General features: G+C 49.0%; 1 protein-coding gene across 4 annotated transcripts in view; it reads right to left on the bottom strand.

Moving 5' to 3' along the window:
- Positions 1-1,462: 1,462 nt before the first annotated feature.
- Fyn (FYN proto-oncogene, Src family tyrosine kinase) overlaps positions 1,463-25,447 on the bottom strand; it is a 202,164-nt gene continuing 178,179 nt past the window's right edge. For all 4 annotated transcript variants that reach the window (XM_041653604.1, XM_041653607.1, XM_041653606.1 and 1 more), the window contains 2 exons: positions 14,113-14,244; positions 1,463-3,103 (listed from right to left, as the gene is read on the bottom strand). In XM_041653604.1, the coding sequence (XP_041509538.1) occupies positions 2,895-3,103; positions 14,113-14,244 (341 nt within the window). In that variant the 3' untranslated portion in view covers positions 1,463-2,894. The remainder of the gene's footprint in view (positions 3,104-14,112; positions 14,245-25,447) is intronic.

Here is a 25,447-nt window from a genome sequence, read left to right as displayed (position 1 = left end):
GGTAACTCGACGCGGCAGTCTGAGTTTGGGGTGCAGCGTCAATGAAGAGAAGAGGGATCCTTTTATCGACCTTTACTCGTGGGCTAGGAAAATGGACTTCTCCAGTCAGCTTCGTATTTGATTATTTCAGAAGTGAAAATCGCTTGTTGGGAAGGCATCCTGTGCGCTGAGCAACACTAGTTGGTGGCTCTCCTTTAGAGCAAGTACTTACCTCTTCATTCCGGGTTACTGAAGAAAAACAACAACAACAAACAAAGACCCCCCCCCCCCACACACCAATCACAAAAACATTTTCACCTCCTTCACAGTGAGCAGGTGCAGCTCCCTGACCCCTACCTCTTGTGACCCCCAAGAGGTGATCTCAGGGTGAATCAGGAGTCCCTAGAGGTGACCACGGGACTAGTTCATTGGACACTTGGAAAAACCTAGATCCTTGCCTGACTTCTTCCTGACTGCATCTCTTCTACCCACATTCTGGAATGTTTCCGGGGTTCTGATCTCAAAAGTGTGCCCTCGAGTTGACCTATGTATGTCTTTAGTTTTTCCTTATGTACAAGAATCCACAATCAACTCACTTGATGAAATGAAAAGCAAATAGTTTTTGCCTCAAAGAATTTCTGCTTAAAAGTTTCTTTTTCAGATTTTTCAGTAAGTCAAAACAAAAATCCTCCAGAGAATATTTGCAAATTACCTCACATGAAGGAAGGATTGAAAATCATTATCTTTAAAAAAAAAATCTAGAACCTGTTAATGAGTCATCCGACATGATAAAAATTGTACCTAATAAGTCTGAAATTCTGTCAAGGGTATTCATATCCAAAATAACAGTTTTGATTTTAAAATGTTTCATATGTTCCCCCCAAATGCTAAAAAAACCTTTCTGAAAGGTAAGTGTTACTTCAGCAACAATAAAAGACTTTTCTTCCTAGGTGGCTCCATCCGACACCAGTGACCTTGGCGTCTTAAGAAGTTAGGGCTGCAAGGAGCTGGCATGCACCTGCGCCTCCTCTGCACTGACCCTCCTGCAGCTGAGATGCCGGTGGCTGCTCAAGGTTCTTCAGGGAATGATGGTAGAGCTAGGCGGGGCCATCACCTGGCCCACCCCACTGCCCTTTCCTCGCACCACTGTCTCCCGCTGACACAAGTAGAGGGTGCTTGGAAACGGATTTGTCCTGAGCTCAGGAAGGACTCTACAAGGGAAGCCCAGTTCATTCCACTTAGAGACAGGGTCAGGTAAGCTACAGTGCTCGGGCACGCCCAGTGCTGCTGGAACAACTCTCGGAACCAGCCAATCGCTTTGCCTTTTGGTGGGGGAGCCTCTCCAGATGTTCTGCATGTTTCTGTCATTTGGAAATCACTGCGCAATGGCCGAATTCACCAGGTGCTTCTCCCCATCTGGTGCGGGACAGCTATGCCACAGAGCGCCTGGGGACCTCCTGTGATGTAACAAACGAACCAATTGTTTCAAATGTAAAATGCTCTCTTTAATTACTAAATTAAGAAAGTTAAACAATTTAAAAATGTAAACTCACAAATAAATCATCAACAAAAAAAGGAATTAAGACTTCCGAGTTGCTATTCAGTATTAAAAAACTCAATAGAAATAGGAATCGCTCTGTTGTTGTTAAACATATGTATTCAAGGTTGGTACAAAGAGCAACTAAAAATGTAATTCTTTTTTGTGCACCCCCATGAAATGTAAAGTAGTGCATAGTTATTGACTGGAGTACTCTGGACGCGGAGAGCCATTCATTAGCAGTACAGGACATCGAAACACTTACTTTACAATGGGACATGTACAACCCCCCCACCCTTGCCTTCCCCATAAGTTTTAGTTGCATGAGAAAGTAGTTTTAGTAGGTTGCCGTGACTACAATGCTATATGGGTTTTAGACCATTTAAATGTGGTTACAAGATTTATTAAATAAAAGAAGAACATTTGAAACACTTCAGCATTCATATTTATACAGGAAGTCTGTGTGGTCTCCGTCTCGCGCCCTCCTGGCAGGACCGTCTGCTTGCTTAACTGTGCTCTTTCAAGTCTCAAGAACAGGTCACAGTACGCCGGAGCAAAAGCCGGTCCCAAGATGTGTGAACTCAGCTCAGGGACCTGAGAAGAGTCACACGAACAATAACCTACAGGTACGATCAGGAACGGAAAAGTGCAATCCAAAGGAAGGGGGGAAATTCATGCTGTGTAGAAGTCAAAAAATGAGGCCACCGGCTTTCGGAATGACACCCGTGCGGAGACGCAGGTTTCTGCAGCGATCCTCCCTCTGGTCCTGTAACTATGTGGCCTTTGTGGGCCACGGTCTCCATGGTAGCACCCACATGGTATATGTACAGGAACATGTTTATATATATATATATATATATATATATATATATATATATATACTCATGTATAAAAAAGAAAAAAAACAAACACCTGTCCTGATCGGTTTTTGTTAAAACATGAAAAAAAATTTTATTGTTTTAGACAAAGAGGCCACTTTTGGAAAATAATACTTTTTTTTTAGTTGAATCAGGTGAAGACAGTTAAAATCACATAGGATTTGCATTTTTTTTTTCTTTTTTAAAAAAGGAAAGCACTAGGATTGTTGGCACGGGAGCGACTATTTACACGGAACAGAGGTTGGCCTTTGACATAACATCGATACAATGCATTTCCAAAGTCTGAGAAACAACATGGTTCTGTCTCGGATGCTTCACAGAGGAGGTTCGGATTGGGGACAAAAGTGTCATTAATGAGGCCGTGGAAGGTCGTCGGCTTCAGTCACATGCAATCTGATCCTGGACGGTTCTCGCTGCTCAGGGGCAGCTGGCTACGGAACTGGAAGCTAAAGGGGAGGGGTGGGGAGGCCTCTGGCGAGAGGTCTCCGAAGAGCAGGTGCTCACAGGTTTTCCCCTGGCTGGTACTGGGGCTCCGTGGCCGTAAAGTAGTCCTCCAGGAAGCCCTGCAAGTACTCGAAAGTGGGGCGCTCTTCCGGATCCTTTTTCCAGCAGTGGATCATGAGCTCGTGCAGGGAGATGGGGCAGTCCTGTGGGCAGGGCATCCGGTAGCCCCTCTCCACCTGCTCCAGCACCTCCCGGTTGTTCATACCTGCAAAGACAAGAGGCCGTGAGAAGTGGGCACTCCTGGGTGCCAGGCCCTGACCGCCAGGCTACCCGTGGTTAAAGGAGGAGGATGCCATCCACACTCTCGGCAGGAGAACCCTGCCTTTAAGCGGCTGTTAGGCCATGCAGAGAGGACGGAACAAAGGGATGAAGAACTCCTAGATGCAGAAGCCCAGACAGGGAATCTCAAAGCCTGCAAAAGAGAAAAGCCAGACACAAAAGGCAGCGTACTGGATGGCTTCATTTATGGAAGGCCCTCGAAAGGAAAAAGACCGGGTGGTGGAAAGCAGACCAGTGGTGGCTGTGGGGTAGGGGGCACGGGTGAAAGGTGGGGGAGCTACAAGGTGGGAGAAGGGGAGTGTCAAATGCCCGTGTTCTTCCTGCGATGGGCCGACAGCAAATATTTTTGTCTGTGTGAGCTAATGCAAGCTTTGTTTTCTTTATGCCACTGAAAGGGTTTAAAAGAAAGCCATGTTGGGCGCCGGGCTTGGCCCATGGGCTGCAGTCTGTGATGCTCATGTAGCATGTGTGTACTGAAGTGGCTCTTAGTCCGAATGCATGGAAGTATATTGTAAAAGGACAATTTGTTACATGCAAATTATACCTCAATTGAACAGATAAAAATATAGGTGTGGAGGAGATAGCTTAGCGGTTCAGAGAGTGTCCTGCTCGGGCAAAGATCCCGAGCTCGGTTCCCAGCATGCACACTGGGCGGCTCACAGTGGCCTGTAAGTCCAGCTCCAGAGGATCCGAAAGCTCTGGCCTTGGCAGACACCTGAACTTACACGCATCAATATCCACACACACACAGTGAAAAAGGAAGCCTCTCTGTGAATAAAGCACGCACACAAATACCCCACGGAACACAAGCAAGCAGGCTTCTATTTGCAGGACATACACAATCTATTTGGGGCCTTTGTGGTTTTCACCACGCCTGTGCACGGTGTCTGAGACGTGCCCACATGCCCGCAGGCCTGGGCATCATCTGGCCTGGTGACCGTCCTAGTGCTCTGAGGCTTGGGAACTTTTGACAGGTGGGCAGGGTGTCGTCTTGGAGCCTTTGTTTATGGCTGACCTAGGGCAGGCCATCTATCATCTGAGACCTTCCTGCCCCTATGCAGGAGCTGCCCCTAGCTGATGTTCTCACACTGCACACTGTGAGAGGCTGAGCGCAGCCGGTCACGTGACAACACAGGAAATACCACACTGAGTGTGACCCCTTCCCAACTACTCTCAAGTGCTCTCTCTCTCCCTTGCCTAATTCTTTTCTTTTTCTGCCTGTTTACAGGAACAACGGCTGTAAGCTATAGCATGAAACTTAGGGCTGTCACTAGGAAGGAAGACACACACATGCAACGCAGCCATCTTTAATCCTGGGGACAGAGGTGACCACCTGGTCAGAACCAGGTCACTTGGCCGGAAGTTGTGTGTCCTGCTCTCCTTGTGGAAACATGCATTTCTGGGTTGGCAGGTGATTCTTAGTTGTACTCTTTGGAAGCGGGGCCCAGCCTTGGTCTCCTTGCTGACACCAATTTCGGTCACTTGTTTGTTAGAGCTCTCACGGGAAGTTTATTCTCCGACTTTGTAATTTCCGGAGATGATAACATCCACACATTCTTGTGGCCGTGTTGAAGCAGATCTTCAATGTAACCAATAACCTCACTCAGGTCAGGCTGTCCCTTGTTTGGGAGAGATCAGAGCTCAGTATGGGACTGCCATTCCGCTGGGTATTGCCTGACGCTAAGGAGCCCAAATCCTCCTCCCAGTACAGTACTGAAGAGCTAGGAAACAGGCAGGGATCCGGAGGCAAAGGGAGGTACAGCGACTGCAGCTCTTTCCCAAGGTGCTCCAGACAGACGGGGCCAGGGGCCAGGGGCCAGGGGCCAGGGGCTGGGGCTGGCATCTACTCAGCCACATCTCCAAACGTCAATAAACTCGGAAATCAGAAAGTCACTGGAACTCACTTGGCTGCATCGCAGATCTGAACTAGTCACAAACCCTCCCTGACGCCACGCCACAGTGGTGCTCACTTCCGTCTGTGTTCCAGCCCAGATTCTCCCTCTGTGTTATGTAACACACGCCTGTGCTGCACTCGCTTTTCAAAAAAAATGTCTGATTCAAATGTGTATCATCTGCTCCCAGGGGTTGGCTAAGAAGCGGGGGTCCAAGTGACAGCCACTTCAGGAAGAGAGGGTGCCACACACTGGGACTTGTGTTCTTTGAAGCAACTCTTTACTACACAATACAGTAGATAAAATTCTTAGTTTATAGCGTTTCTGGAGCCACACAGTCTGAGTCTGTACGAGTCTCCCTTGTTCTGACTCCTGCTGGGAACCCCTGGAACTGGAGGCAAGATCTGAAGAGGCCTGCAGCTCAGAGGTGTGACAGGCTTCTATGGGAGAAGCTACGATGTCCCAAATTCATCTCAGGGCTTTAACCTGGTACCAAGTGCCCAGAACAGCACCACAGAATTCAGTTAACCACTTTCCCATGACTCTGTGGATCCTATGTCAGTATTGTTTTATTTCATTAAAAACCAAACTCCTCAAATGGAAATAGTTCTTTTCTTTTAAACTTTTAATTCAGTCTCTGCCAATGGAAAGTTTAACTGGTCATTTGGGTCAATCCTATTTTTCCAGCGCTCCACCCAAGACTTGGACATAGCGGTTGTGACAACCCGAATAGGCATGCCACATTTGCTGGGGTGGCCTCCTTCCTGGATAGCTGCAGTCATGGGACGGAGCCACACCTCAGTCTATGCAGGACGATGACCGGGCCAGACCAGAAGGGCCACGTGGTCAGCTTTGATGTAACTTCCTAGCTTGCTACCTCCTGTCCTGCAGCAACCCACCTCCCACCCTCCTCCTCCTCTTCATGTGTTCTCTCTCCAGACCACGCAGAGTCTGGGGAATATATGAACAGTGCTGTGTACTGAGGGAACGGAAATGTGTCAAGGGCAGCTTGGCTGAAAAGCAGGCTATTAGACTCTACAACTGGCTGAGAGCAACAAGTGGACAGGAACTGGGACCAGCTCTCACCCAACCAGACAGAGGCCAGGACACACATAAGCTGTCCTGCAGACCTGGTAGCTCCTCAACAAACCTTCAATGTAGTCAGGATGTTCAGCTAGTGTTCCTTTCACAGACAGAACCTCAGTTAAATGCATCATGCGTCTTCTGTGCTCCCACAGCTCAGGAGAACAACATGCCCCTGCTCTTTCCCTGAGTGGGGCCATTTTGGAGGGTCACTCTCACAGGATCCAGCGATGTGGTCCTGAGCTCACAGTCCGAGGTCTCCCCTCAAATCTTTGTGTTTATAACACGGCCATGGCTCTAGCACCTCCCGTCCTCCTGCCCCTAACACTGCATCTGGGATCCTCTGGCCACCTGGACTCATTTGCTCTCTGACATCACGGCTGCATTATTCTTCTTGAGTCATTTTGATGGCTTCTTTCTCAAACACAAGAGGTCCCAACTCTCCCTTTCAGATGCTGACTGTGCAGGCACCAACATGGATTTTCGCATGCACAGACATCGTCTTTTCCCTTATCCTTGTGCTCTTTGCCTCTCCTTCTCTTGAAAGCATCAGTGTCCCTCGAGCTGTACTGAACTCAGGAGACCGTCCCCACTTCCCTTTCTAGTTCTGGAGGGAAGGAATGAAAATGGCTTTCATTGGCAGAGCACTGAAAGCCACTGACGTCCCTCGGCAGGGGACCTGACTTCCTCCAGTCTCAGTGTCTCCTTTGGTCAACCAAACACCTTTACCATCACCTTATTGTCAGCTGCTTGGGACAAAATCTTAGAAGTATTAATGTTTCACCGCTTTCCATTATCTGCACTCAGTGGGTTTGTTTCCTGGGGGACCGCAGAGGGGCCCTATCTGCACTCAGTGGGTTTGTTCCTGGGGGATTGCAGAGGGGCCCTATCTGTACTCAGTGGGTTTGTTTCCTGGGGGACCGCAGAGGGGCCCCATCTGCACTCAGTGGGTTTGTTCCTGGGGGACTGCAGAGGGGCCCTATCTGAAGTCAGTGGGTTTGTTCCTGGGGGCCCTCAGAGGGGCCCCATCTGCACTCAGTGGGTTTGTTCCTGGGGGCCCTCAGAGGGGCCCCATCTGCACTCAGTGGGTTTGTTCCTGGGGGACCGCAGAGGGGCCCCATCTGCACTCAGTGGGTTTGTTCCTGGGGGACCTCAGAGGGGCCCTATCTGTACTCAGTGGGTTTGTTCCTGGGGGACCTCAGAGGGGCCCTATCTGCACTCAGTGGGTTTGTTGTCTATTCACACTGGCACCCGGGCCTCACCATGGCTGTGGGGATCTGAACTCTTGCGCCGTGTGAAGAACTGTTCTAACTGTGGAAATGATACTCAGGTTGCCCGATACTAGATTTCGTTTGCAAACTGAGCTTGTCATGAAAAGGAATGGTCCGATATTAGGTATGAATGCGGCCTTCTGTCTGAGGCCCTCCGCTTCTCTGCATAAGCTCTCTAAAAACCCCATCAGCCCGCTTGCTGTCGAGAGCGGCCACATGGTGCTGAGAGGACGTCGGAGTTAATGGTGCTTGCTCAGCACGAGCACACCGCGCCATTGCACACTCGTGCTACCAGATCACCAAGTGCTTCCTCATCTTACAGGAACAACCAGGAGGCTCTGAGACAGGCTTCGTGGACCAGAGTACAAATCCGGGTGTTGGGATGCTGGCCAAAGAGTACAGACAGAAATAAATGACTGGCCTTGAGAGGACACAGTAATCACTGGCTTTGTTTACTGTGGCCCACCTCGCCAATCACCTGGGGGCAGCTGTTCTTATTAAACGCACGGTTTAATGAAATCGGAAGTGATGGCGGTGCGCGCTACACACAAAGGCTGTTGGAAGTCGATGATGCAATATTATGATTTTTGGGCTTCTCTTCTTTTATTTTTTTGGAGACAAGGTCTTGCTATGGTGCCCAGGCTGACTTCAAACTAACAGCAATCCTCCTGCCCCAGTCTCCTGAGCGCTGGGATTACGAGGCCTGGGCAAGCATAGCTGCTTTTTGATAAGACAGTGTTATAAGAAACTTCTCTGTCCTCTGAATAGAGAAGTGACAAGGAGGGTGAAGGTGCCGACGTGGAAGGAGAGCCTGCGCAGTGAGACTGGGTGGAAGCAGCATGCTGGGTTCGAAATGCGCCAGGAGCCAATGTCCCTTCCCAGTGTCCTAGCTCACAGGCATTCTCTCATCCTCTCCCTTCCCAGTGCCCTAGCTCACAGGTATTCTCTCATTCTCTCCCTTCCTCTCATTAACCACACTGGCCAAGACAAACCTTGCAGGGGAGGTGACAGCATTCAGGTGGGTCTCCCTCTCTGAACTGGAGGCCTTTGGCCCTGGGGACCACAGAGGACCACAGGCAGGCAGGGGAGGCAGATTGGCCCAGGTTGGCCTCTTCGAGCTGTTTCTCACCCCCCTACTTGCAAGTTCAAACTTTGCTACGTCACAGAGAACCCGTCCCTTTCGGCAGCTTGAACATGAAACTTTGTGCAGTGAGGAATCACAGGGGGCAGGGAGCAAGGGGCTCTGTTCTTTCCAGAAGGCGCTAGCACTTGCATGGCTGGCCGGCAGGCCTCCCTCACCTCTCTCAGGCATTATCAAGTGACTACATATGCTCAAAAAAGTCAAGCAGCTGGCACTGTCTGAAGGATCTGAGGGCTCTTCAAACACATGGATAGATGGATTTGCTTACGAGAACATTCCTGCTCTGCCAGGTCCTGCCAGAACACAGGCAGGTGTTCCGTGAAGGGCCACGGCAAAGCACAGCCAGGACATTCTGCCTATCAGGTTACTGGATATGGTATTCGAAAACAGGGTCAACACCCTAGAACTCTGGGGACAGGTGCTACCTTGTAGCTGGGGAGATTCATCCCCTGTCAGCCGTGAGCAAAGACAACTGAGTAGGGTAAGAAAGGCTTTGTGGGCCATGGACCAACCTTGAAAGTGTTTAAAAAACCCGTGAGCTCTTCTTCCTTTTTGAAAATTCTCCCTTGTCATATCCATCCATCCCTTTATTTGCTTACACAGAGTCTACTGTGGGCAGACACTGCGGGGAATTGCAGATCATGAAAGATGTCCTGTTGCCCTCAAGGAAGGCAGAGCTATTGGGAATTGATAGATGTGCTTCAAAAGAAACACCCGGGACGTGCTGATGCACGCCTTTTATCCCAGCATTGGGGAGGGGGGCAGTGGCAGGCAGTAGACCTCTGTGAGTTTGAGGTCAGCTTCGTGTCTACATAGCCAGTTCTAGCCCAACACAGTGAGACCTGTCACACACAAACAAAGACTTCCTGGTGTGTCCAGGCTAGAATATGACGGGAGGGGGGCAGCCGGGGACAGAATCAGATTGTGCCACTCTCTCCGCCCCACTCACTTCACATGGCATTCAGTAAGAGAAGAAGCTTACACCTACAAAACACCCCTATACCTCAGGCTCGGGGGGGGGGCACTATGAAAGAGGGGGCAGGGAGATAGCAAGAGCCAGTGGTCAGGGAGCTCAGTGACACTCTGTCTCCTAGTGATACCAGAAGCTATACCTGTAAAGTCTCACCAACTGCCCAAACATGAACTAAACAAAGAGGATACTAACAGGCATGCCACACTGCATGGGAAAAAGCCCATAAGGCCTTAACTCTACACAAAGAACTGCAGGTAACAGAGCATAAAGCTGGGAGCCAGAGAGATGGCCCTCCCCAGGGGAGAACACAGTGACTGGCTGTCTAGTGCGGAATGAGCAGCCCTGAAAACATAGGACAAGTAACATCGTATGTACTCCACAGGTTACACTTAGGAATGTGTACACACACACACACACACACAATACATATACATGCAATAACAATTGATGAAAAAGATGATATAGATTTTCAGGAGTGGGGAGGGGTCAACGAGAGGGCTTGGAGTGGGGAGACACAAGGGAGAAATGTTAATTATTCTATAATCTCAAAATGAACAACAGCAGCCAAAAGAGTAAAAGCATACTTGCTTACAACCCTGCAGGACCCTATCTGCCAGGAGTCAACACCTCCGGCTCCCTGGCCCCCTGCACGTGTGCACAGTCCCCCTAGATACCCCCTGGCCCAAGTGAGCTTCCATCAGAGTTACACGCAGAGGGTACCTCCTAGTGACTCTTCCATTGCCACCATTTCCTAGCGACCCTCCTTTTCTCTCCCGCTCAACACTACTAGCAAGTGTGAACATAGTTTATAGGTCTTTTTTTGTGTATCTTCAGGAAAACTCTTCCTGCGGGCGGGGGTTTTCACACTGTCTCTCTGCTATAACCCACGGGTCTGGAGCAGCACTCCACACATAACAGGCATTCGATAATATTTGTGGACGGAGTGAAGGAAAGGCTGATAAGGTGCTGCTCAAGATGCGGCCTCCTGGAGTTATCTGGAGGCCAAAGGGAAGTCTGGGCATCTTTAGCCAGGACGAGAGTGAGATAACTCGTCTGTTTTTCAGGATACCATTCCTGCTGGTGACAATGACAGAATGGCGGTGGAAGAAGGGAGGGAGGGAGAGACCAAGGGCAGGAAGTTCCATTGGGAGGTCACTATCCGGTGGTGACAGCTTGATGTGGGCAGAGAAGGCAGAAGGGAAAGGATTTGAGGCAGGTTGTGGAGGTGGCGTGGCAGGCTAAGACGCAGAGCCCAGGAAGCAGCGTTGGCACCAGCATTCCCGGTTCTCACGTCCAACAATGGTTGGCATAAAAGAGCTCTAATCTTGATGCAAAGGACGGCTACAACCCTGCCTGCAGAAAGCGAGGTTGGATTCCAACGATGAGGGTGAACTGGTCAGGCTGCAGCAGCGAGGACAGCCAGCGGCGGTGCTCTGCAACGCTGTCCCTCACTGTCACACAACTTGGAAGCAGCCCTCCTCACCTGGCCACCTCCCTTTGCTCTCAGGACATTTCAATATGCCTCTTCCGGTTTCAAGGCCCTGGCTCAGCTTCTGTGTCTCCCGCCTTCTTTTGTCTCCAGTGAGTGCTCCCTACCTATGCATGTGGTCTGCTCACTGCCAATCTGCCCGTCATCGGGCCATGCCTCTCACATTATCCTCCGAGTTCTCCGAGGCACACCTCTGGACTGGCTTTCACATCTGATCAGCTTTTGCAAAGCTCACTTATAAATCAATCCCCTCTCTCACTTCGCTGTCACTTTCAAGCCAGGGCACCTTTCCTGTGTGACACGGCTACAAAGGACCATTCTCAGGTATGAAAGAACTCAGGAAAGTTTACCACCACCTACCATTCTTGAGAGGAGAATTATTTGAAATTACATTCTAGGCACCTGAGAAACGACCGCGTCACAGTAGAGAATGGAAGTGTCTGATAAACAGGGATTGGGACGCTCTCCTGGACGCCCACTGGCAGGGAATAAGAGATGGGTGCAGGAGAGTTGAAGCGAGGTGACCCTGCAGTCTGTGCTGACTGACTGGGACACACCAACAACCGTGGTGACATCTACATAATGCCTAATGACACTGTCTGCGCCCCAGCCCGGCTCCCCTTTGTTAGGATAATGGTCCTGTAATTGCAATCCCTCTACAGAGCTTCTCGCTCAAGAAGAGTTTTCTGTCACATTCAGAAGTCCAATTAAATGTGATTATAGCTGAGTTAAAAAAAAAATAAGATGAAGCAGTGTCTGTGGCTATCAGAGCAGGTCTGGGACCGGCTCTCTGTGGTGTAGGCAGCTCCCGTCACAGGCTCCCTGACACAGCTCCCTGGGCTCTCAAGTCAACCTGCCAGGAAGCAGTGTCTCTCCAGGGCAGCACAGAGGCCCCCCCACCCAGCTGGCTCCGCCCCTTTCCAGGAGCATCATCACATGGGGTACCCTCTTCTCGGACCCTCCCTACAGCTTCTGAAACTTGGAGTAATTTTTGCTGCCTTTCTGGGGGTATGGAGGGCCTTGGCTTCTTCACTGTGAGCAAACCCTCCTGCCCTCTGTGGTCTGGTGTACTTGCCTTCTGCCTCCCCCGTGGCCCCTGCAGACAGGTGCAGTTACATAAGCCTACGGCAGACCAGCATTTGCTGACCAGCAGAAATCCACACACTATGCTGGACTCAGTTCTCACTTCAGACGCCTTTGCTCTTTTCATGGTACTCTCAGTGACGGGCCTCCTTCTGAGCCTGCTTCAGCCATACAATGAGAGCGAAGGTTGGGGACACACACAGAGCTGGTTCACTTAGGAATCTACCCTCCATAAAGATGGCATGAATAAGGCCGACTGGGTCCTGGATCTGATGCTTACTCTACCTGACAATAAGATCCATGCACGCAGGTCTCCATTTATTCCTGGCTCACCATTCTCCCTGCATGCACTGCTTCGGGACAGGCACTGCTCTGTGCCACCCGAGAGCCGAATGCCTTATTCTGTACCATTCCCAAGGGACCAAACACTAGCGCAGGTCACACTGATTGATGACGAGTGAATGAATCCAATCTAACTTGTATTTTCTTTGGGCTAAAACCCAGCCTGACAAAAACTTGTCTCCGAAGACACCTGCCTTCTCTTTTGAGGCCCCCACCTTCACCTCTTTGTCTTGGCTTCAGCGTGTGACCCAGGAAACAAAAAGCAGCTTAGAATTACGGGAGGAAAGGACGCACAGAAATGCAGAACATTAACTTTTTCCCGTGATTGCTTTTAACACACCGGTGTCTACCAACCTGGGGAAATCAGGAAGAAATTAGCTCAAAATGTAGACAATAATACATTTTTAAAAATAAAAGTGCCTTCTCATCTTTAAAATCTGGAGATGGCATATCTTCTTCCTCCTCGAGAAGCAATTCAAAAGCACCCATGCTGTGCCCCGCCCCTTCCTGGGCAGCCCTTTCTTCTCTGCTGGTTGACTAGCCCTATGGACTCTGCCCACTTGTGCATGCTGGTGGCGGCGGCTGCAGCGGCGTGGCTAACACAGACTTCCACCCGCACCTCCAAACGCTGGCGCTGGGGCTTCAGAGGCCAGCACTCTGTTAATTTTGCCTCAGTGCCAACCCTGCTCTCTCAGAGGTATGGAGGCTGTACTAGCCGAGACAAGAGAGGCTCTTGATGAACACTGCTCTGCTCTCTGACGATGACCAGAAACAATCAGACAAAATGAACAAAGGGATTACAAATTAATCGGCTCTCGCTGGCTCCTCTGCAGAGATATGATTACAAGCCCGGGATTTGCAAGAGACCTCCATTCCTCATTAATCTCTACTATCGTTTCCATCACTGCGGGCTTTTTTTTTTTTTTTAAAGCTTCTTTTTTTTTTCTTTTAAAGGCAGGGAATGAAGAGAGTGAGCCAGCTACGTTCTTTTTTTGCTCATCAGTAACTAAAAAATATGTCCTTAACATTTCAAACAGCAGATCGTCCCTGTACCGTAACCAGTAAAGCGTGGAGGTGAAATGGCACCAGTGTCCTTTATGTCTCTGTCGGGCTAAGTTAATGAATTTGAGCACGAATAACCTTAACCCATAGCTTCTCCAGAGAGGAAGCATATGATGCTCCGGAACAACTGCAGGCTCCAAGAGGCTCCAGGCCCTTTGTAAGTGCAGTGGATTCAGCAACAGGCGGCGAACACTCTAAATGCCTTGTGTGCGCCTCTACCCTGGGGCCATCTGGAGTTGGAGCCTCAGAAGAGAACAGGTTCTGGCACCTTCCTGCTCTACAGTGTGATCAAAAGCACCAGGAATCTTTCTCTCTCCAGACATGTCTACAAACTCCATTTGGGCATAGACTCAGCTAGTGACATTTCTGCTCTGGGAGGCATGACACACACACCTACTGAGACAGGACAAATTCCATGACCTGTGGGAACCGGAGCATTTATACCTCTGCTTGGCACACTGAGCTTGGTGTGCAGGTCATAGTTCTGCATTCCCCTGGCTAAACCAGAAGGCTGAGCCCAGGGCTTGGACAGGTAACTGGACAAGATTTTTATAAAACTCAGTCAAGGGGGAGCCCACTTCTCAGGTTGGGGCTCTTACCTGGGTAGGGCACTCTTCCTTTGGTGACCAGCTCTGTGAGTAAGATTCCGAAAGACCACACGTCAGACTTGATTGTGAACCTTCCATACAGGGCTGCTTCAGGGGCTGTCCACTTAATGGGAAACTTGGCACCTGCAGAACAAAGACCTGGTTATTTCTGAGGTGGAGAGCCTGTGCCAGGTGAGGAGGGATGAGGGAAGTTATCTTCAGGGGACAGGTTGAAGGAGGAGAATAGGAAGGCAGTGGAAAAGGAATACACGGGGGCTGAGAGATGTATGGCCCAGGCCTGGCCTCTGTGACTTCAACCAAATCACCTTAATTCTCCCTTCAAAGGACTGGGCTTCAAAACCCTCAATATCTCAGCAAAAAGGGGAGCTGGCTTCTTGAACATGAATTCACAATCACACTGAATGCCATGGGCTTGGTCTGGAGTGTGGTTCTTGACGTGTGTGTGTGTGTGTGTGTGTGTGTGTGTGTGTGTGTGAGTGTGAGAGAGAGAGAGAGAGAGAGAGAGAGAGAGAGAGAGAATAAGAAAGGTCCCCATAGGCTCATATATTTGAATGCTTACTCATCAGGGAGCGGCGCTACTAAGAAGGATTGGGGGTGTGGCCTTATTGATGGGGATTAATTATTATTATTATTAATTATTATTATTAATTAATTATTATTGTGTCAATGGGGGCTTTGGGGTTTTAGAAGCCCAAGCCCAGCCCAGTGGCCCTCTCTATTCCTGCTGCCTGAGGTCTGAATATAGAACTCTCAGCTACTTCTCTAGCCACCATGTTCCTCCCCATGACAATGGACTAAACCTCTGAAACCATAAGCAAGCCCCGATTAAATATTTTCTTTATAGTTGTCATAGTCATGGTGTCTCGCACAGCAATAGAACACTAAAACCGTATGTATTCAAAATAATGCTATGTTTTAATAAAACATACAGGATTAGATCCTGCTGTTCTCCTGTGTCCTCTGGTATCTAAACTATAGACTGCCCTTAGGAGGTGTCACAAAGCTACAAAAGTTCCAGCTTCTCCCAGGGCAGAGGTGAATGGAGGTAGCACGCATATTACACTAAAATGGGCTGTATTTCCTCAGTTTCCTCTACGCCCCCTCCCCCAGAGCAATGATCAAAGAGCAGCGATCCTGTCTGTGGCTGATTTCTCTCTCCTCTCTCTCCATAGCAGCCATCTTCAGCTCTGAGCAGTGTTTTATGCTGCACTGCATATCACCTTCCTCCTGCCAGTCAGAGCCGGTTCAACCGACGGACTTGTAAGATAGGGCTCACCATGATGACGATCCTATGGATCTGACTTTATAGGGTCAAGTGGCAAACAGGCCAAAGGCAGTAGATTGCATCTCTTTCTTTCTTTCTTTCTTTCTTTCTTTTTGGATTTTCGAGACAGGGTTTCTCTGTAGTTTTTGGAGCCTGTCCTGGAACTAGCTCTTGTAGACCAGGCTGGCCTCAGACTCACAGAGATCCGCCTGCCTCTGCCTCCCGAGTGCTGGGATTAAAGGTGGGCACCACCACCACCCGGCTAGACTGTATCTTTAAAATGTCTCTCTGAACTGTGGAGAATCCTCTTTTCTCCATATCTAAAAGAAAGGTGGGGGCCTGCCCTGCTCATCATGTTGCTAAAATGTGTGGACAGGGAAGATGGACCCAGCAGCCTGTGTTTTTATGGTAGGACCAGTAACTGTAAAGCAGCTCTGGACATTTCTTGAACAGACCACAGGAAGAACATAAGGATTGTGCATTAGTTATGCAAACAGTGATATGCTTACGGCATACTAATTACGCTCAGGAGCCCCTAGAAAGCACACAAAGGCTGATAAAAATCAGAATTTTCACAGCATCATCTATGGAAAGTCACTGTGCAAAAATGGCAAATGATTAAAATCTTCAAGTTATGGAGGTTTTCATAGCCAGACGTGATAAATTATAGCAATTACATTTTTGTTTTAAATACAGTACATGGTAACAACTTCAGCAAATACACCCTGGCATTTTCCAGCACTGCAGTTTTCTTCTCCATCTCTTTTACGCTAGTGTGATATCAAAATTGAAAAGAATCCTGCGATTCCCTCTGTGGTACCTCACGTTAGCGCTGGGGCAGGCAAGCAGTTCTGCTCCTGAACATTATGTTTAAAGTCTGTTTGCTTCCGTCTTCTCCTAAGTGCTGGCAATTGCCCGCACAATTTGGGGTTCTCTGGGCAGTCATTTTGTTTTTAAAATTTCTTTCAAAGCATCCTTCATATGGCTTTCTGTCCTTGGGCACTCTGTCCACACAGCGTGGACTCTAAGCCACTGGAGCTAGGGTGACAGTCTTCTTCAGTGTCAAGAGCAGACTGCCCTGGACCAAATACCAGTTCAAATTCTCTTATTTACAACAAATGAAGCTACATTAAAGTCAGCCTAACTTAGACCATCTCCAAAGCCAAATGGCTTTGAAGTCTGACCATGTCTGAAGTACGACAGAACCATTTTACTCTGGTGTGCGGTAAACTCCTGTCCCCTATCAGCAGGAAAAAGCCCTCTGTGTTCCTTGGACTCATGTGATACTGGCTGAGTGCAGACACTGTAAGCAAACTCCACAATTTGGGTGGAGTTCTTTTGGTCTCCCTTCCTTGAGAGAGACTTCAGCTCCTGGTCTTCCTTGCTGCTACTGCCCAAGTGCTGGGCTTAGAGATACGGGCCACCACATCAGGCTTCCATCTGGATTTTCTGGAGGAGGATGTTTATGATTTCCGGTTTTAAAAAGTAAATATATCACCCAGCTACACTAGTCTGCTTGATTATTTTCTCATTTTATAGGAACAGTAACGATAACAATAAGCAAACGTTTGCATAGAAGAACCAAGTCTATATTATATAATGGATTTTTGACAGGACACCATGGATCTGTAGGTATGAACTCTGAAGGATCACAGGGACTTACATACATTTATGCATTCTTTCTCTGTAGGCCACACAATACTTTTCACACCAACCAACAGGTAGTTAGATGGGGAGGGGGAAAAACTGTCTTTTTCCAAATTCTTGGCAGCTACCTTCAACAGAAACGTAAGAAGACTTACTCTATTTTTGTGTGTCTGTACCACTTATGTGCTGGTGCCCTCTGAAGCCAGAGGAGGGTGTGGAATCACTTGGAGTTTGAGACACAGCAAGTTGTAAAACCACTTGACATGGAGGCTGGAAACCGAACTCAGGTTTTCAGTTAACTTAAATGTTGAACCATCTCTCCAGCCCCAACAGATTTTTTGTTTGGCTGTTTTCTGAGACAGGGCTTCTCTGTCTATCTCTGGCTATCCTGGAAATCACAATGTAGCCCAGACTGGTCTTGAACTCACAGACTTGCCTGCCTCTGCTTCCATGTGGTGGGATTAAAGGTGTGCACGACCACCTTCTGTTTTGCTTCTGTTTTCCCCAGAAATTTCTTTAAAGACAACGTTTTCTTTTCCAAGGAAGACAAAAGGTTCCATTCCAGCAATGACAAGCTACAACGAAAAGAACTAACCCATGCTCACTTCCTGCCCATCTCATTACTTCCGCTTCCTTCTGGTTGGCTTCCTGCCTCCAGAGGGTACAAAGAGTGTGGCTCTGAGAAGGGGGTGTCAGGCAGTTGCTAATGCCTGGTGTCTCTGCAGATGGCTGTGCAGGATGCACAGTGCGAATCCCATGTCTGAGAAGGGTCTGTCCAAGGCCATCCGCTAATGTCACCCACACAGTCCCAAAGGCTCGGGGAACAAAAAGTGTTTAACTTGGGTCAAATTAGAGAACTAAAGAGACTTGGAAGGAGGCAAGACAGAAGAAGTCGCATCCACTGCCACCCTGTGGCTAACCCCTGCTTCTCTTCCCTTGGCTACTTGCCCAAGGAACCTCCACCTCACCAGGAACACTTGGACAGGTCCCCAGCTCCAGGCTGCTACAGCAACCTGGGTTTGGAGCTGTCATGGCTTAAAGTCTGATGAATGCATGGGCTGTCAGAAGTGTCACCTCTTGACAGAGGGGCTGCCCTGAGGGCTGGGTATGTTGTCTAGAAGACTGTCTCCAGCTCAGAGCCTGGGATGTTGGTGAACAGGAGACTCCTGGGAGAACCAACCGGATGACAGAGAAGCTGGGCAGTGGACTAGGCTTCCAGCGCTCCTCCCCCACTTCACGCTGACTGGCCACGGTTTCTTACAGGCGACTGATTGGGTCTCCTACCTCTGGGGCATCTTCCCCTTGTTCCTGGTGTCAGCATCTGGACAGCTGTTTAAGGCCTGACAACTGCTAACTACAACAGAAAAGCACCTGCCACACACCAGTGAAAGTTAAAAACCCTTAAAGACAGGGTACTCGGAGTGAATCTGGGACGTAGAGGGAGCCCCAGCTCTGCTTTGATAAGGACGTGGGGCCAGTGCACCAGATGCTGCTGCAACGGGCAGCGGTTTTATTAGACAGGGAACAAGAGCCTCGGAGTGGTCCAGCAAGGCAAAGTGGGCAGCAGTCATTTCCGGTTTCAGGGGTTGTTTGCCCTTTTCATCTGAACCAGGGTTGATAATCACCTACGCTTTAAGTCAGAGACAGGAAAGTGTGGGTTCTATTCAATTATCCAAGTTTGTCTGTACGAACAACCACCCCCATCCCCACCTCACCACCTCTCCTTCCTGCCATAAGCAGGTCTAGAGTTTCCCCACAGAGAGCACCCCATTCTCCTCAGGGCAGCAAATGCAGCCTCCTTCCTGCCTCTGTCTTTCTTTGGTCCCCAGTGTCCCCTGTTCCTCGCTCACGGTCTATCCACAGTGTCGCAGGGCCCTGAGACCCACACTCTCCACTCCGTTATTCCTTTGGAAATCTCCCTCTCTCGTTACCAACATAGCCTGCTGTCTGTGGGAGTGGGTGGGCGCGTTCAGATGTTTCTTATTTGGATTCTTGGTTCTTTACTTCCAAATATCTACGGGACAAGGTTTCTAGGTGGAACTGGATTTACAGGAAATACAGTAACTGTAGGCTGAGTTCGCTGTTCACGGTACTGTCTTACACCTCAGTACATGTGAGATTGCAGGAGATTCCTGAAGTAGGCAGGAAATTTCACCAAATGACTGAGTTATAAGTTAACTCTTAATTCTTACTTTGCAAATCTACAATACAAACAGAATCTCCCTCCGTTTGGTTTTGTTTTTTACCCTCCACCTTCTGGGGGTCGATCACTATGTTGCCAGGCTTTGGGACAAAAAAACAAGGGTAGCTTGTTTTTTCCTTTTTCCCTTCTTGCTGTTTCTCCATCTAATCCATCATCTTGCTGTTGATGTCAGCCTCTTGCTTAGTTCTTTGACATCTTTCTCAAAATTGCTCTCTCCTGCTTAAGCTCATTGCCAAAGCCAGACTCCAGCCATCACGTCTGCTAAGTCCTCTTGCCCTGGTACCGAGCCTCAGCTGAGTGCCCTTCCAGTTAAATCCTTTTAAACTGCAGCTTCCTGTCCCAACTTCTTCCACCACACAGGAGGTCCCTGCTGAGTTGAATCAAAATCCACCATCTGGTTCCCAGGGACCCACACATCTATTCAACTCTGGTTCTCCCCATTGCAAGCATACAGTTAATCCGGCTCAGTTTGCTTTGCCTTCCTGTAACAGGTACCCCACACCTGTTACACTTCCTTCTGCTGTACTAGCTGGCTTGAAATGCCATCTTTCCTTCCACTTGCCTAGTGACAACATTCTCTCTCCACCCTTCCTGAATCTTCTGGGATGAGATCAGAAGCAACAATGTAAGGCTGGGAAACACGAGCTCCTAGCATTACTCAACAGACAATGGGTACTTGCTAAGGGTGCCACGTGTCTGACACAGGAATTACATGTGTAAACAACATGTCCGTTCTTCAGCTGAGAGAACACGCATTGAGGAACAAGTGTAAAGGATGGAAATGGGATCTGGACGGAAGGAGCCTGGCTCCAGAATCAGAGCACTCTGACACTGTGTGGTGCTCTGTCTGGTGTCTTAGCACAATGCAGATCTTCTAAGGTTGGCCTAGTCTGCACTTACACTGTTCTACAGTACTTTCACTAACCCTGTTAGACCACAGCTGCTGAACAGATGTGCTAACAGAAAAAAAAAAAAGGCCCATGTGAGCAGTGATTCATCCAACACCCAATGGCCAAAGACGCTATCTTCTTAGCCAGAGACTTTTAAAGACCACGGAGAAAGTACTGACATTCCAGCTACAGTTTTCCACTGCTGGTTACTGCTGGGAATGAACTCGTTTGCACAGTACTCTCAGCCTACCTGACTCAGTGTTCTTAGTTCTAAGAGAAAACTGGGCGACTGGCCGGACTGACAACAGGACGGCCCATGCCAACTCCAGGTCACAGGCTGGGCCAGTCAGGAAGCCTGCCTTCCACTTCTGTCTCAGACAGAGAAGGGTCTTGACATGGCTGCTTCCAGATGATGAATGACAGTGGTGTTTTAAGGCTCACACAACACGGCAGATATCTTTTGGCCTGAGTCACCCTTCTGTAGGAAGTGAAAGGAAGAGCCAGGAAACAGAGAGAATGCTCTGGAGTGATAGTGGCAACAAACTCAATGATGGGCTGAGCCGGGACTGAGCGAGCCGTCTATTTAGAAGGGCAAAAAAGGCCACTCAGAAAGAAGCTTCAATAGATATTAATGAAATTGTTATGGAGTCAATTTAATGAAAGGAAAAAAAAAGGAATCTTCAGAGTCAGGCAGATCTGGGCTCTCAGGCTTACAGCTCAAGTCAGTTTTTGGTCTGTAGCATGGGATGGAGTAGGTATAAAAGACTCGGCAGTGTCTGGAGCCTGGGGACAGCTAAGAGAGTGCAGCTACCCCTGTGTTTGGATGGATGAGCAGGGCACTCAGCTGCACAGACAAAGGCCCTCAGCATCGGCGACCCCTGAAACTCCACGAGAGGAAGAAGATGAAGAACACCCCCCCACATTCATCCATCAACCACTGCGAATTTCCCGAGTGTCCACTAGGTCCCCAAGCACAGTGGGAGGTACTCTGAGGTCATCAGGAGTAGGGTACTGCCTGTAGGAGTTTTCTAGACAGCTGAAAGAACACAGCTCTAGTCTGAACCCACAGAGAGCTAAAATGTGGCACTGCCTTGAAGAAGATGGCTCAGGAGATAAAGAAGTGAACTGAGGATGAGGATGGCGGAGAGGTGGCAACAGAGAAGGGATGCAGTGTGACCATGGCTTTCCCAGGGCAAGCCTGAGGCGCCACCGCATGTCACTAGCACTGGCTGTTTCTGGTGCCAGTTCCACTGTGCAGTCTCAGGGAGAGGATCTCCTCCAGCTAAAGAACGGGGCCAGTGGAGGAAGTGCAGCCAGTGCAGGGCAGAGGATGCCAGATCGACCCCACACAACATGGTCTGCGCCCAACGTCATTTCCTAGAAGGAGGAGCATCAGCTTCAACAACACATCCTGCTTTTCTAAACCAAAAAACCATCCGAAGCCTGTTCAATGATGAAGCCACAAACTTCGCAAATCAATACATACAATAGTAAGTAATGCGTAGGCCTCTGGCTGTAAAGTCACCCTGCCAGTAACAGGAAGCTGACTCCACGCTGGAGAAGGCAAGGAGAGTGAGCCAGGACATCCCATGTTAGGACCCAGCCTGGAATTCTGCACTAATTCAAATACAGTAATAATGTCAAACCTGGGGAAACTTGGCAGAGGAAAACTCGCAATTCTCACACCAGGCCAAGGGGTGACGTGCAAATTGCTCAAATGCCTCTGCAGTAATAAACGGCGTGTTTCCAGTTACCCCGGTAACATATCTGCTAAAATGTCCACTTTAAGCTTGTAAGAGCTTAACATCATGTTTTTAGAATAAGTATAAATGAAAACCTAGGGGCACAATGGATTGGTATATTATTATATTATTATTATTATTCCCTTCGAAATTTCATCATGCCAGTGGGTAGGGAGTCTGACAAGGTGAGGAGGATTAAGGAGGAGTCCTATCTCACCAGGGACCTTGGGAGAGGAGGGAGAAGTAAAACCAAGAGAGCCAGGGGCCAGAAGCTGAGCCTGAACATGACGCTAAGCAACGGGCTGATTAACTAGGCACAGATCCGAGCTCTGGTTGGGATAAACCCATGGAAGAAACGCTTAGGCTGAAACAGTGAGCAAGCTCCCAGGAAAGCTGAACCGTGAGCAGAGGCAGAGAGGAATCTTGGTGGGCCCAGCAGTAGGTTAAGAATGTGGTGGAGCACAGATTTAGTCACCCTCAGTGGGGCCCAGGTCATACCAGGCCACGCCAGGCCACACCAAGCTAGGTAGTGTGAACAGCACTGGTTTGGGGACAGGATCATCATGCTGGCTTGGTTGTGAGTCTAGGAAGAAGCCCAGGAAGAGGGGACGCATGGGAGAAAAGCACAACTTTGGGTTGCTTTTAAAACTGTCCCCTGCTTTCCATCTGGCAGAGTCTATGCCTTTGGGACCCAAGGGAGACCAGCGTGCTGGGCCCAGCACCCTCCTTCAGTACGGAGAAAAAGGCTTGAGGCTGCAGGCAGTCTGCACGTGCTCCAACTGTCCCCGGTTATCCAGATGATGCAAACAAGGTCCCTTCTGCCAGCGGAGCACAATAAGGAAGCCAAAAGACATTTCTGATGTTTGATGGCAGCCTGCGGTTCCTATTTACACACTTTAAAATCACAGAGGGTGGCCATCTGGTCCCTTACTGATGATCACCCAGGAACGTGGGCTGCACAGACCGAGGACTTGCTCCTGACCATTCATAAACAACTGCCGGGCAGCCCTGCCCAGAATAGCACAAAGGGAAGGGAGATGCCCTTGTCAGAAGGAGGCGGGGCTACCCTGGGCTGGGCAGATAGAGGGAGGTGCTCAGAGAGCCGGCTCTGGTGACCTGTGCTGGCATCAGGCCCATCTGCATTCTCTGGGCCAACTCAGAGAGCTGTCTAAGGATGTGATTGGCAGAAATCAGTTCTCCCCCACTCCGCAAGCATTTTTAATCTTAAAAGGAACTGGGGAGAAAAGGATGATTTAAAGTCCCCTTTCTTTCATTTCCTCCGGCTTTCAAGACATTTTTGCTAGGAGGGAATGAGGCTCCCAACAGTTCTCTGTCTCAGCATCCGACCTGCTCCCCTGACTACTAATCTGGGTTGGAGCTTCAGCAGATAAACAAAGCAGACCCTCCCAGGAAGGCTGGTGTAAGAAGCCTGGAGACTGAGGAGGCAGAATACAAATGAAGGCGACTCCTGCCTGCTGACAGAGGTGTGCCAAACTCCAGGGCTCACCAGGATCAGCACATGGCCGCTGGCAGTTCTGGGGATGATAAACTGCCCACGTGGGCTTGGGGGTGCTGTGGCCTGGTCATTTCACTGTGGCTTTTAGTGGCTCTGCTGGAGGACAAGTGAGTTTTCTGCCTAGTGTTCAAAAACAATGGCTTGCATCAGGAAGAGGTTTGCTTTTTGTTACGAGATGAGCCACTTTTCCAGCAAGGAAAGAATTAGATTAAACTCAACAATTAACGGGGCTCCGAGCCCTCCCCACCGCCTCTCTCTGCTGACATTTGCTGTTCAGGTCACAGCACACAGTGTGGGGATGGTGATGCTGCTGTTGACAGAGAACAAGGAATTCATAGGCTGAAGGGAGCAGAGGGAGGGCATCTCATGGTGGGATCAGCCTTGATCTGCCACTGGATTACAGGAGCCTATCAAGCAGCTGATTAATAATTCTGCAGGAGCCCTTGAGCTGGAACGCGGGAGCCCCGAGTCTAATAATCCCCAGTCATTGTAACAAAGGAAGGACAGGAATTGAAATCACAGTTCTGCGTTGTGAAACTGGAAACAGAAAAGAAACAGGGACCCAGTCATTCCTGGCTCTGTTTGTCAACCTAGTTGCCTGCTTGTTTGTGCTAAATGGCTACTGTGCTTTTTGAATCCAAAAATCTGATTATATTTAATTAGCACGGGCATCTGGGATTTCTAATACACAGAGAGTTATTAAAGTAACAAATCTTTCTAAAATATGTTCTCCAAGAAAGAATGTGTTAATTTATGCAGTAACAATTCTTACCATGAAATAATGAACATGAAAACTGTAACAATTATGAATTCTTTGTAGTCTAATTTATATGTGAATTTTACTCCAGACAATAATCTATTCAATTTAAATTCTCAATACTGGGAGTATTTGAACAGACACATTTTTCTTCTCCTACTTAATACACAAACCAATGGTCTTGTCCAAAGTTCTAAATGCCCCTGTTTTGTTCATATAGTCCACAGACTCAAAGATGACACTGTCTTGACATCTGCTTCCTAGGTGATCATCTGGTTACTGTTCTAGAACAAACCGACCGGCTAACCAATGTCACAGAGAAACCCCTGCTGATGCTCTTCATGTGGATCAAATGTGGGAGGAGCCTTGGCAGGAGGCAGGCCCAGTGCAGCATGGGTTGAATGCACTGCCTGTGTGTGGGCATGCTGAGCATGGCTGTTTGCATTTGCAGGGTCAACTGTATAACTACTGCTGTCAATGCTATTTCCAACTGCACCAAGTCCTTCATGGTAGGTGCTTCCTGTCTATGCCCAGACTGGGCTGACAATTCTACCTGTTTTCAAAAGAAGATGGGCTCAGGGTAACTTATCCAAGGTTCCAGAGCAGATCAGCAATGACACCAGGATCCATACTATGATATGGACTTCATAGGGCGTGTTCCTAGCCGGCTCAGGCCCCAGCTTTTGGGAGTGAAGCTGGGAGCACAGAGAAAGAAGGAAATAGAACTAATAAAAGGGAAGTGCTGTGGGGGAAGGATGAGAGGTAACGAGACCAGATAGCTTCTGTCCTTTCTACCCCAACAGCTACCTGACAGGTGGCTCAGGGGTGAGGACACAAGGGCTCAGAGAAACCTAAGACCCGGTTGAAGGTAGAGTTAGCATCTAACACAGGCCTACCCAGCTCAACAGCTTCCACAATTCCCCAAAGACAAGCGCATACTGTGCCGCCAATGCCGACGGAACAGCTCACCCTTTCTGGGGGTTCTTGCAGCAATTACAGCACTTGATTTCCTGGAAGCCCTGTGTACACTGCTTAGTGAGCAGAAAAACATGTCTGAGAAGAGTGAGGAGGAGGCCAGTGACCACAGCTATTTCCACTGCTACAAACCAACGGTGACGCTTGTGTGTGCACTGTGTTCAAGAGGCCGGCATCCCCCAGAGGAGCAGCCAGACCTGTTTTAGGGATGTCCAGAAGAAGTGCTGCCCACGGTCCATGAGTGTAAGCATCTCTGTGCAGGTGTGCTGACGTGTGACGCTGCTCAGCATGTCCACCTGACCTCAAACACAGCAAGCTTGTGTGTGTGTGTG

Source organism: Microtus oregoni, unplaced genomic scaffold, assembly GCF_018167655.1.
Source record: "Microtus oregoni isolate MIOR12 unplaced genomic scaffold, Mior012 000006F_ref0000085, whole genome shotgun sequence".
NCBI classification, from domain to species: domain Eukaryota; kingdom Metazoa; phylum Chordata; class Mammalia; order Rodentia; family Cricetidae; genus Microtus; species Microtus oregoni.
This window is presented reverse-complemented; position numbering and strand designations above follow the sequence as displayed.